Genomic DNA, 13,519 nt, shown 5'->3' on the forward strand with positions numbered 1-13,519 from the left:
TACAATGGTTTTCTTTTGTGGCTGTTGATTTAGATTAAAGATATAAAAGCAAATGCTGGGCTTTACAACTGGTGTGATTCCTGCAGTGGAATTCTTTGAAATTTCATATCTGATTGTTTACATTAACTGAAGGCTTTAAAATTCTGTGACTTGGGTAGGGACTTAGGCTGTGGTTTGACATCTCTCATGTTACAAGCCTTTCAATAACTTCAATGCAAATTAACCTGATTTAATTTTTAGCTCTTTCACCTGGTGCCAGGAAGGTCTGAAACATGATGAACCTGTCAGCAAATGCTTGTTCTGCATAACAGCTACATCTCTGGTAACCAGATGTGTTAATGACAAATGCTTCAGTTCTGCCTTCAAGGGAGATTTATTTTCCTTTTATGGTATGTCTTCATTAGTTAGTTGGACTGTATTCTGAAAACCTGACATATGAAGTGCTTTTATGTTTGTGGGAAATTTTATGGCAATGTGATGAAGCAACATAAATTTTCCACTGAAGATTGTCAGTGAAGAAAGATCAAGTTAATACCCCTGTATCTTGAATTGTATGAGTAGTTTTAGTATTTTGTTATCAGTATAATTTAATGTTGATTTCTTCTCTCTCTTGTCTGTTCTTTCACAGTCTTAGGTTGCTTGCAAGGTGGTCTGTGACCGTGGTCACAGGGGTGTTTGGATGAGGGAAGAGATGAGAATGTTGACTCCATGTTCAGAAGGCTTGATTTATTATTTTATGATATATATATATTACATTATAATTATACTAAAAGAAAAAGAAAGGAAAAGGTTTCCTCAGAACCTAGCTAAGCTAAGAATAGAAAAGAATGAATGAAAACAAAGGCAGCTCTCTCGGACTCTGTCCGAGACAGCTCAGTCCTTGATTGGCCATTAATTATAAACATCCAAGATGGCCCAATCAGGAATCCACTGGTTGCATTCCACAGCAGCAGATAACCATTGTTCATATTCTTTTTCTGGGGTCTCAGCTTCCCAGAAGGGAAAATCCTAAAGAAAGGATTTTTAGTGAAAAATATGTCTGCGATAGTGGTCTAGAACAATGGACTGCAACAATTGTCCCATGGAATATACATTTCTTGTAGCATATAGTTCTTAAACTGGAAAAAGCCCCTTAGAAAAAGGGAGGAATCTATTGTAACTTGTATTAAAAGGTTGTTTCTGTCAGGAATATACTGTCAGTGTTGCAGGGCCAATGGGTCTCTGCTAGGATCAGGTTAGCAGATGTGTTAAATTTCAAGTGGAACGGGAAAGACTCACCCACCCTTCAGGGTGCTCCTTCACTTGAGGCCTGTTTTTCATCCATTGTCACACAATGTCACTGCAACTTCTGCTGTTGTGGGATCTGTTACCGTTCCTTAAAATAGGAAAGGAATAAGGATGTAGTGTGCACACGAACACCAACAGGGGTTGCCGGTCTGGGAGCTGGGGAAAAACAGCAGCACTGACTGGTCTGGAGAAGGGCACCAGGAGTTCCTCTGCCTGTGTGACTCTGCTGGGACGAGGGTGTTCAGAAAGTGATGGGATGTGAGGGCATGTGGGGTGTCTGAGCAGTGCCACTGGCATCTCCCAGTCTCTATGACAGGCTTCATTTGGCAGCCCTGTGTGTTGGCCTTCTGCAGAAATGAGAGCTGATTGGGAAGGGACAGCCAAGGAGCAACAAAATAGGAGCAATGGAGAGAAGAATGTTAACCTGTCTGATAAGGTTTTTGTTGAGCTGTGCTTTGGAGATGAAACAATAAATTGTGGCCTTATTAAACTGCACCCATTACATCTTTTCTGTCTCCCTGCAGCATCTACAGTGAAGGCAGATGTATGAAAATATTAATAATTACAATATATCAGGGAAAGAATACTTTTTTTTCTGAAATGCTGCTTTAACTGTTGTGGTGACAGACTTTTTTTGTGTGTTTGTAAGTTCTAACAATATTATGTTGGGTTTGATTCAGCTTGCAGATAGGCTATTCTGTTTAAGTCCAAGAGTAATTTTTATTTAACAAAATCTCTAATTCCTGAATGGCCACAACCCTTTTGCAAATGTTTCTAGGAAATCCCAGGTCTGGTGAGATGCACTTCACTCGCTGAGACAGGTCTTCTGTGGAAAATGGAACAAAAATCCCCAAAGACTGTTTACACAACTCTTAGACCTCCAAGGACTGTGTTAAGTTTTACACTTCTTACTTTTGAGAGCTTTGCTATGTACTTTAATAATTCCTCCAAAACGTTATTTTTGTATAAAAAATGTTACAAATATTAATAGGTTTCTGGAGCTACCAATGAATAATTGTGGTCAAATTTTAGACTGCATATTTCATCTGTAGGATTGTTATTTGTGCTAAATTTTACTGCTGAGATTATAATTTACTAGATGTTTTAAAAGTATTAAAAGATAGTGAAACACAGTATTCATATTGGCAATTATGTTTATTGGGCTTATTGCCTTCAAAGAGGAAAAGTTTTATAGTAATACATCAAGACAATAGGAATAAGGAGATACTTGTCACAAATATTCTATGTTGAGAAAGGTGCTTCATGGAATTTGTATATTTTTGTGTTCCTTTAAAAGGAAATGAAAATATATGTATCCATCAGCTTGTGGGGATGTGGCTGCTACTGTGGCTTGAAATATTTAGTGTCTTGTAAACTGGTAACACATGCCAAAGAGAAAGGAAATACATTCCTGAAATTTATCATGTGAATTTCATGGGATTATATTGGAAATAGATAATATGTTAAGCCCAAGAATGTGAATGTGTAATTTGATGGTACCTGATTGAGTCATAGTAACATGGCCACTGAAGAGCTGCTAAGTTTGAAGGACAGGTGTGTGTATCCATACTCCCGCCAAAGTTACAAATGTGGTTGTAGTGATGTCTCTCTCATACTGCCAGAACAGAATGGGAGAAATTGCAGTGAAACTTCACATGGCCAGTATGTGGTGCAGTAAAATGCATTTAGCAGTTTTTGGGATCAGAAATTACTCCATGACAATGCAACATGCATGGACTATTCTGTGTTTGTGTATTTTATGGTTAGCCTATTTATAATGGATGTTTTATTTGATATAAAAATGCATGGTTGTTACTCTTTTTGTGTGTGTGTGTGCTTAGTTTCTTAAGGATGTGAGACAACAGAACCTTAAGCATTTTGCAAGTCCAGAAAGGAAAGCTGCCCTCACTGTCTCTGAAACTGTGGCTTTTGAGGAAAGTTTAGTCTAATAGGAAGCGCTGAATTACTACTTTTGTGTGTTTGGGAGATGTTAGAAATGTCTGAGATGCTACTTCACATTAGTGTTTTAATTGGATCAGAGTTTGTTTTGGGAGTGAATCTCTTACATATCATGATCACCTTTTCTTTCTCTTTGTGGACCAGTCTGAGAGTTCATGCACTGGATTTCTTCTGGATTAACATAACTGGGAGAGATAATCCAGAGGGATGTAATGTGCTTTAGCAACTAATGGGCATTGTGTCTGTGGGACCAGACTAGAATTAGTTGAAGGAAAGGGCAAAGTTGACATATGTGTAGTGCATACATCAAGCTCATCAAGACCAGGTGTTTTGCTCAATAGATGTGTTTCTGTGGTCCACATAATTCCTAGGGAGTTTGTAGTTGATTGTGGAATGCTGTGTTGGTAGGCAGTGGAGGCAAATGCAGCCTGTGATAAACGTACCAGATCACATGCTTTGGGAGTCACCCAACTAACCAGTAATCTTATAATTATACAGAATAGCAATTGGGCTGTAGTTCTCAGTTATAAAATCAAATCAGCATTCAAAGTAGCATACAATATCCTACAGTATATTGAGAACCAGTTGTATTTTTTTCAAATACGAAGTAGATTGTATATATCTGCATTTATGTTGTATTTTACATAAGCAAGCATTACATTTTTAGAACATATTTTGTTCTTTTGGTGTTAATTTCCCAAGGCTACACTTCTGTCACATCCTCGAGCCAGCACATAGTTTTATTATCTCATTATTTCATATGTATAGAAAATCAAGTTTATGACACAACAGAAGAGGTGCATTAGCATTTCAAAAGGGTGGGGATTTTGAAATAGAGCCTATGAACAAGTACTTGACAAGCTGTCTTTTGCTTCCCAAATTAATGCTGTTGGACTAGTTTCTGTTCACTTGAACTGGATTACTTAATCCCAAAAAATGTATTCGAAATTTGGCCCAAATATAGTTTGAGATTCATTATATAACTTTAATAGCTTCAAGTTGGTGTCTGTGTGTTTAATTCCTCCTGCTGCAGGGAGAAGTGAAGTTTATTGCATCTGGATTCTTTTACAGATTGGTAAAGACTTCTGCTAAACAGAATAAGACCTCAGTTGAGATCAGTCTTAGAAGTGGTAAGAGTGAAGTCTGTGAAACCACAAGAAGGCAGTCATAACTCACAAGTGTGTGGAGACACAAGGATCCCCGTGCTCATTTGTTTTTACAGCTTGTGTTTATCTAGTAGTTTTTCTGTGCATTTGAGAAGACAGTGCTCTAAAAAGAGTAAAGGTGTCCCATACTCAGAGATGTAAATTTAATCAAAGCAATGCATAGTCTATTTTCAAAAGTACCAATCTCCATCTTTTGCTGCTTCATTGGTGATGGATTTTGGATTTTGATGGTTGTCTTTCTAGGAACCTACTAATGATGACAGCCAGAGAGCAAATAATGTTGTGTATTGTGATACAGGTGATGGTTGGTGATTTTCTTAATTTCTTTTCTAGTTACTCTGATCTATTTTTTTCCCCCCTATTTGGTGTATGTGAAGTTGTATCTTTTAATATTTTGGTCTGCAACAGCAATAAAGGTTGACTTTATATAAACTGTTTAGGAAATATCAACCCAAAGTTTAGGTCAATATAGTTTTATTTGTAGCCATCTGTCTACAGGAGGACCCAGCATATCTTGTGATAGGAGCCAGCACATTACAGATGATGGCAATATCAACATAAATCCAAAAGAAAACCTGACTAAGATTTTTCTAAAAAATTATTTGTGATATCCATTTCCTGGATATCCAGGTGTTTAAAATTAAGTGTCAGTGTGAGTCACACTGTGACCCATGATAATTTAATTTTGGTTTATAGTTGCAAATTCAGGGAAGGAATTTTTAGGATGATCAGTTTTATAAGTATTTCTTGCATTCAGTCATCTCTTTAACTTAATTACTTTGGATTAACTAGTAACCAGCATTGACTTTTCTATGGTTTAAACATCTGTGGTATAAAAATAGCTTCCTCTAAGGGCATTTTACATTTGATTTAGTTGTGAGGAATCCCAGTAGTTAGTTACAGTAACAAAATAACTTCAGGTCTTTGTTCCAAAATGTGTTCTTGCCCTCAGTGTCTTTTTTTTTTTTGGGATACTGCTGCTTGGTGTTTTTGGTTTTTTTCATTTTTTTTTTTAAGAGTTGTATGCCATTAAAAGATGGCAGAGGAAATATATGTACATAGTTAAGCTTAATGCTGAATTTCTACATGTGTTTATATAACACAGTCCTAAAGTTATCTGATAGTAATATATTAAACAGTGTGACTAATATGGTGCTAAGTGCTGTTTGTTTTCTCACATCAGAGTCCTATGCAGTATTTCTTGTTGCTGTTTTGTTCTGGTAGGTTTTATATGCTTTTTTGTTTCCTCTTGTTCGGGTGATCTTTATTTGGTTTTGGTGTTGAAATTTTGCTTTGTGCTTTTGCTAACTAGAATAAAGTCTAAGGACGTTACTTACACATCAGGAATAAGTGAAGATGTTATTTTAGACCTTAAAGCACAGTCCTGTGCTGTCAGTCTGAGCCTGGGCTGGCTCCCAGGGCTGGGGTGACCTCACTGCAGGCTGTGGCCTCTCCGAGGGCCGGGCAGAGCTGGGTGCTGGTGCAGGGTCATCAGCAGCCTCAGGCATGGCCAAAGATGAGCTCAGGGAATGCCAGGGACAGCTGTGGGATCAGTGGGCTCATGGTGTGCTGGGAGAACTGGCTGAAGGACAGGGCTCAAGGGTTGTAATCAATGGGGGCACACCTGGCAGGTGTCTGTCCATCACTGGTGCTCCTCGGGGTTTGGTTCCAGACCAGCTCTGTTCAATGCATTTATCAGTGCTCTGGGTGCAGCAGGTGAATGCAACATTAGTGCAAATTTGCTGATGATAGCAAATTGGGAGGTGCTGGTGGTTCTTTTGAGGGATGTGAGGCCTTGCACAGGGATCTAGATAGGCTAGAACATTGAGCAGTGGTTAATAGAATGAAATTTGACAAGTAAAAAATGTTGGATTCTGCATAATGCTGGGCACAAGTATAAACTGGCAGAGGAGGAGTTGGAGAACAGCCCTGCAGAAAAAGATCCTGGGTGGCTGATCAGCATCAGGCTGAATGGGAATCAGCAGGGTTCCAAAGCAGCCGAGATGGAAAATCACATCTTGGAGTGCATCAAACACAGCACCACCAGCTGCTCAAAATGGCGATTATCCCTCTGTATTCAGCATTGGTGCAGCCTCACCCAGAGTGCTCTGTGCAGTTCTGGGCCCCACAATTTAATAAGGATGTGAAAGTCCTTGAATGCTCCCAGAGGAGGGCAACAAAGCCAGTGACAGGGCTGGAAGATGTCCTGAGAGGTGTGGCTGAGGACTTTGGGCTTGTCTAGTTTGGAGAGGAGGAGGCTGAAGGGTGACCTCATTGCTCTCTATCTGAAAAGGGCAAGTGGAGAGGAAGGTGCTGATCTCTTCTTCCTGGGATCTGCTGACAGAACAGATGGGAATGGCTCAAAGCTACACAGTAACATTCAATTTATTATTTGATGCTTACTTTTTCCAGTTTTGTTCTTTATTAGAACCATTATAAGGCAAGAGAAATCCCTTACCAAGGGAATTATTTCTGTAAAATACAATGTACAATGAAATCAGGAACTATATAAAGAGGAAAATGTACTAATTTCAGTTGTTTGTATTTCCTTCCTCTTTTTTTGCTGAACAGAAGCCAAGGAACCAGAATATTACTATTCGGAATATTACTGCTTTTTTGTTGTATTTTATGGACATTTTAATCTCATACTGTTCTTTTTCTATCCATGGCTTCTCTAGTGGATGGTCTTCCACTGGACATACACTGGACAAGCGTGTAGTAGAAACAATGCTAAAAATATGTTTGTGTAAGTAGCCCTTGAAAGAGCCAGTTTTGTTTCTAAGGTGGACCTTGCTTTTGAACTTCATAACTTGCTCCTTCACCATCTGGAGCTCCATGTTTCTTCTGTTTCTACATTTCTCTTTTTACTCATTTCTGCAGAGTGGTTTGGTTTCACTGGCCAGGTTTTAGTCTCCTCTCTAGCCTGTTGCTGAGTCATCTCAAAGTGCAATAAAGGCTTAAATTTGCTGGAACTTGGTGAAAGACTTCTGGGGTAGGTGTTCTTAGTGTTGTGCAACAGGGTTTTCTCTTTTCATTTTCCTGCATTATTTTCAAAGAAAATTCTGTTCCTGTTATTTATATACAAAAGCATAACTAAATACCATAGACCAGGAGAGGTGGTTCTGTGGTTCCCCTGCCCATACATTTACTACAAGTTTGTGTTTAGTCTTGATAGAAGGGCTTTAAGAAATAAATTTCTCTTTGGCATTTCCTATCTGTTGGTTTTGATATCTCTCCCCACTAAGTGTACAGGCTTATCTGAAATTCATTCCTGAGTGCATAGTTTTGTATTTGGGAGCTTGGATGCCAGTTTGGTTTTGTTGATTCCATTTTGCACCTCTGAAAGTTCCACATTTCGGAGCTGGGCCTGGGGACACACAACACGGACATAGATAAGTACCTGTATTAATTTGTGCCACAGTGACCATGCAGTCAGGAAATGCATGTTAAACACAAGTTATACTTTACTGTTACTTTTAACTTCATCCTGTTAAGATTTTTGATAGGATACAGAAAATATATGTTGGGAGCCTCTTTTTAAATTCATCATTGCATCAGTATTGATTTGTCTGCTCAAATGTTCTGTTTTTCTTCAGTGGATACTGTTATTTGAAAGGTTTATTTCTATGCTTTTTTGTAATTTTGAAAGAATCAGTGAGGTTGTCAGGAGAGGCCACTTCTGAGAGACGGTGGTTTCACACAAATGTGAATTGAAGATTGGGCAGGGGAGAAGAGACTTCCACAACTGATAATAGATGTGCAGCTACTGTCATAGCAGATGAAGTGGCTAGTTAATTTTCATAGCTCATGTCTGGCATTTCAAAAGAAGGGTTGTATCTCCTGACATAACTATGGACAGAGATGCAAATTAAGTAATTTGATACTGTTTTGTTGTTTGGGTTTTTTTGACATTGCTCCAATTAAAGACCAGTTTGTACTTGCTTGTGAGTGTTATTAACTTCCCCCCCCATGGGGCCTACTGTAGGTAGAAGAAGATTGATTTTTCTTGCTACTCTGCATGTATTTTTTTTTACAAGAGATGCTGCACAGCTTTCCTTTTTTCAAGACACAGAATAGAGATGTTTGTCTTACCTGTTAAGAATGAAGGGCATTTGTATTTTTACAAAGGAAATCAAGTGTGCACAAATACTTGTTGGAATGAATCTTTTAATATGATCTTGTAATCCTATGAGTCTTGTAATATTTATCTGTTGTTTTGTTTTAGTTTTTTTCCCCCTCCTGTTTTTGCTTTTGTAAGCTCTTTTTCTTGTACATGTCAAACAGCTCTGGTCTTTGAAGGTCTGATTCTTGAAGTTTGTCTACCCTCTCCTTCCTGGCAGATTCTAAGTGTGTGGGGCTCAGGTTCTGAGCCCTGAGTTCCTCTAATCCATCTCCTATGTGCAGTTGGAGACTGCTTTAGTTCCTCTCCCTGACATCTTCCATATGATGGATCAGGCCTGGCAAGATGGGATGCTTGGAGTTTGCCCTGTGGAGTGCAGTTTGCTCTCTTCAGCATGCAGATAAGGGTGCTTCAGGGTTGCCCCGAAGAAAGGCTGTGCAAGGCTTATAAATGGGTAGGAAAAATGGTATTTAAGTCTTCCTTGAGGCCATTTCTGCACTGCAGATTGAAGCCACCACTAAAGATGAAGTCAAAGTCTCACCGGCATAAGTCAAGTCAGAATTGGGTTTGAAGAAAACCAGACATGAGAGAATTGAGAATGGAATGTGGGAGCATGTAAAATGCTACAGATAAAACACAAATTGCTGATTATTTGAAATTAGGGTTTCAGCCAGATACACTGGCACAAGCTATAATCACAGCTGAATGTTTGTGAATAACCATGTGTTAAGATGCAGAGTGGAGGGGAGCCTTCATTTGAGTTTGTGCTTGCTCTGATACCTTGCTATTCAAAGGAAGCCTGTAGAATTTGTTTTTCCTTATACAATGCAAGATCATTCACATAATGTTAGTTTTTATGTAGTTGAAGGTGGTAAACAATAGTTTTACATTTTGATAGACTTTTTAACTCAAGTACTAATCAGTTTCAGTAGAGAAATGAAAACAGTTGTAGATGTTGAAATTATCAAGTAGGGGAACCACACATCTGGGCATTTATGGCTTTATTGTCTCAAGTAACAAATCTAATTTAAAAGCAGAGCTACTTTTTCTAGTTCAGTGGAAAGTAGTATAACTGAAACAAAGTGGTGAGCTGCTACTGATCTGTTATTGCAATCAGCTACTTCTGTCACATTTTATGTGAAGAAGAAAGGGGGATAAATTGAAACTAGCACATAAAATATTGTTTTAACATTGCTGCTGGCTAGATTTGTAAATGGAAATAATAAATCCTAATACAGCATTGAGAGGAATACTAAAGAATTCCCACTAGCTTATGTTATTTACAGCTGTTCTAAAGTTTTATTTCTTTTATTTGTGTCTCTTTCCAAAGGGGTTGGACCTGAGATGGTGCTCATAGTTAGCTAATCTTATGCTAGTGAATCTCAATTTTAGCTAAATTTTACCATAAGGACAGATAAAAATGGTGTTATAAAATTAAGTAGTATTGCATGGTAATCTGCTGGATGATAAAATAAATTTTCATAAAATACTGAAATTAAATTGTATGAACTGATTGTTTTAAAATGCTCCTAAATAACTGCAAGTACGTGGAAAGGAGTGAAAAAGAGTGGATATGTCTTTATATTTATTATCCCCATAGCTTCCTTGGTAATGCAGGAGTAGAAGATGTTAGCATTTCAGCTCATATAAAAAAAAGACACATATGAATTTTCTGAAGTTCAGATTAAGAGTTCTGGTGAATGCCAGACCATTCTGTGATTCTGACTATGGAGATTATTGAAGTCACAAAATGATGGAAATTGGAAGGGATCTTTAAAGATCATCTAGTTCATCCCTCCTGCCCTGGCATCTTCCATGAGATCATGTTGGTTATTGAACAGTTCCAGTGATGCAACATTGACTTCTCTGGGCAACCTGTTCCAGTATCTTAGCACCCTTTTCTAGGGAAGAAACTTTTTATGATCCAATCTAAATCTACCCTCTCTGTTTTCATCTGTAACCCTTTGTTCCGTCCCTACAGGGCTTGGTCACTCTGCCTTTCTTGCAAGTTCCCTTTATATATTGAAAGACTGCAATGAGGTCTCTCTGGAGAATCATTCTCTTCTCTAGGCTGAACAACCCCAGACGTCTCAGCCTTTATTGAAAGGTGCTCTGATCCTCAGATAATTTTGGTGGCCTTTCCCTGGACCCTCCTCAACAGGTCCCTGACTTTCTTGTCCTGAGGATCCCAGAACTGCGCACAGTTCTCCATGTGTGGCTCATGAGAGCAGATTAAAAGAGGACAATCCCTTCCCGTGACCTACTGGCCATGTCTTGGAAACTTTGTGAACATATGACTACATACTTGTATGAAGGCATGCACAAACATGATCTTTTTAAACATTCACAAAGCGAGATCCAGCTTCAAAGCATGGGCTTCATAGTTGTGGTAGCAAATCCCTGTATTCAAGCTTACAAATGCTGCAGTTTTGAAAAACTATGGTGGTTGTCTCCATTACAATGATTCTAATGTATCTATTTCTTCTTCTGAATTGAGAATAATTGAGAGACTAATTTTTATTTTATTTTTCTATTATCTGTGTGAGTTTTATACATAAAAAGTTTTGTATTATTGTGGTTAAGAGCCAGCTGGAAGCTAAGCTTGGCATATGTTCACTCAGTTGATCCATGGATGGGACTGGGGAGAGTATCAGAGCAGTAAAGGTAGAAAAAACCTCATGGCTTGTGATAAAGACAGTTTGATAGGTAAAGCAAAACCATGCACACAAGCAAAGCAAGGAATTTTTTCACTATTTCCCGGATGTTCAGCCACCCCCTTTGTCATGCATAGTGGTGATTTGGGAAGACAAACACCATCACTCCAAATATCCGTCCCTTCCTCCTCCTCCCTTTGGCATTATATGTTGAGGATACCATATTGTGTGGAATATCCCTTCGGTCAGTTGGGATCACCTGTCCCATCTGTGTCCCCTCCCAGCTCCTTGTGCACCCCCAGCCCTCCCTGGTGGGATGGGGTGAGGAGCAGAAGAGGCCTTGATGCTGTATGTCAGCATTTGTAAGCACTGCTCAGCAGTATCAAAAGCATCCCCATGTTATCAACACTGCTTCCAGCCCAAATCCAAAGCATAGACCATAGCTATTGTGAAGAAAATTATGCCAGATAAAACCAACATATGTAACATATGTATATTATTCCAGTATTTGTATCACTCTTTAATAAAAAAAGAATAAAAAAGAAATAAGATACAGTGCTGCTGTATTAGTACTTTGCATTCTGGCCTACCTGTATTCCTCCTCCTTGGAAACTGATTTCCAGATCTATAGCTGGTGCCAACAGTGACAGAGTACTGCAGTCACATTCCCTGTGGGAATACCTTGTCAAATTCCTATGAAAGGGTGTCCTTTTACTCCCTCATAGACTGACAGTTGTAGGCTAATTGTGAACAATAGATTGACCAGAATCTTCAGCCATTCTGTTTCCAGAGTATGGATTTATAAATGGTGGAAGAGATACATACATATAATGTCCTCACACTGATCTTAGAGTGTATTGCAGAGTTTATACTCCATTTCTCATCTTCAGTCATTTAGGTTTTCCTGATGTTGTTTCAATCTTCCACTATACAGAAAGTAAATCATTATTTTGTTTCATCTTTTAACACCGCAAACATACACTTCTGAGCTGTGAGTTTTTTCCAAAATTGACCTTTCAGAAACATCTCTGGAAGAGCAACAAGTTGCTGTTTGTCCTTGTGCCAGTTTCATACTTCTCTTTCTCTTCTCATTGTGTTTTATTTTCCTTTAGATTAAATTATTATTTTGCATGTTATACTGTATTGGTTGTTTTACTGCAGTCGGGATAAATCAGAGCTATACTGTTTCCTTATCTTGGAAATGCACTTTATTATCAAAATTATAAAATAAAACTGGCACAGGTGTCTTTTGAGAAACTCATACTGCCTTTAATTGAATTTTCCATTTACGTAAAGGTTCATTATCTTTGCTTGACAACTTGTTTTAAATGTTGTGCAATATTGAAATGCAACTAATGGACTTCTCATGAATCACTACTAATCTATATCAATTTCTTAAATGCAAGTACTACCTTTTGTCTACAACTTAGCAATTCTAGACAGCAAGTGTTTACAAAGATGGACTGAAAGATGATTTTGTTCAGTTTTCTACCAAATTTGCCTGCTGAAATGCTTTCCTAACTTTTTAATGTTCACTTTACACTTGTATGAGCCTTTAACTCCACAGAAGGGACCAGGAGTCAGGATTTGTACTTACGTTGTGGCACAGCATAATTTTCTAAGCAGAACTGGATGGTGTGTTCCATTTAAATATGTTAGGGAGAATATGTCTAGCCTGAAATAAATATTATCATTTATGTACATTTCTTTTGTCTTTCAGAACAATGGGTCACTTGCTTGGTGCCAGAATCATAAACAGTGTTCAAAGGTAAGTCTGATTTTTCCTCTCTCATTTATGTTTCCTATCTGCTTTCAGTCTGTTGTCTGTAGATTAAGTGCTTTTCTTCTTAGCCTGTTTTCAAAAGTGTCTGTTTATATTTTATTTGGAAACCTCAACCTGTAATAAAATATCAAAAATTAAAACCTAGTGATTTACTCTTTCAGGACAAAGGAACCATGTTGCAGGATATGTATCAAGCATAGTTAAACCAACATAATTCTGTCATTTTAAGAAAGTTTACACTGGCTGGAAACTGGTGTCTCATTTGTGTTTTTTTTCAGTATTTTTGGTCAGAAGAGAGTAAAACTGTCAATAACTTAAAAATCTTCCTCCAACAGTACCAGGATATTTCAACATTCAACATTTTATTCAGCTTGGATTTCAACATTTTATTCAGCTTGGATATTTAATTTTTATCTTGAACCTGAATTTCTTGGAAAGTATTCTTGACACAAATCCCAGTTGACTCTACTGATGCCCCTTTCCCATTCTAGCATTCAAACCCTGGAAGCCTGAACGGTAAATGGGCTAATTGTCAACTGATTCTCCTGTC

General features: G+C 38.1%; 1 protein-coding gene across 1 annotated transcript in view; it reads left to right on the plus strand.

The window, feature by feature from the left end:
- ANOS1 (anosmin 1) overlaps positions 1–13,519 on the plus strand; it is a 132,693-nt gene that overhangs the window by 12,043 nt on the left and 107,131 nt on the right. Inside the window, exon 2 of the mRNA XM_064708736.1 lies at positions 12,907–12,954. Within this exon, the coding sequence (XP_064564806.1) occupies positions 12,907–12,954 (48 nt within the window). The remainder of the gene's footprint in view (positions 1–12,906; positions 12,955–13,519) is intronic.

The sequence above is a fragment of the Zonotrichia leucophrys genome, chromosome 1 (genome assembly GCF_028769735.1).
Source record: "Zonotrichia leucophrys gambelii isolate GWCS_2022_RI chromosome 1, RI_Zleu_2.0, whole genome shotgun sequence".
NCBI classification, from domain to species: domain Eukaryota; kingdom Metazoa; phylum Chordata; class Aves; order Passeriformes; family Passerellidae; genus Zonotrichia; species Zonotrichia leucophrys.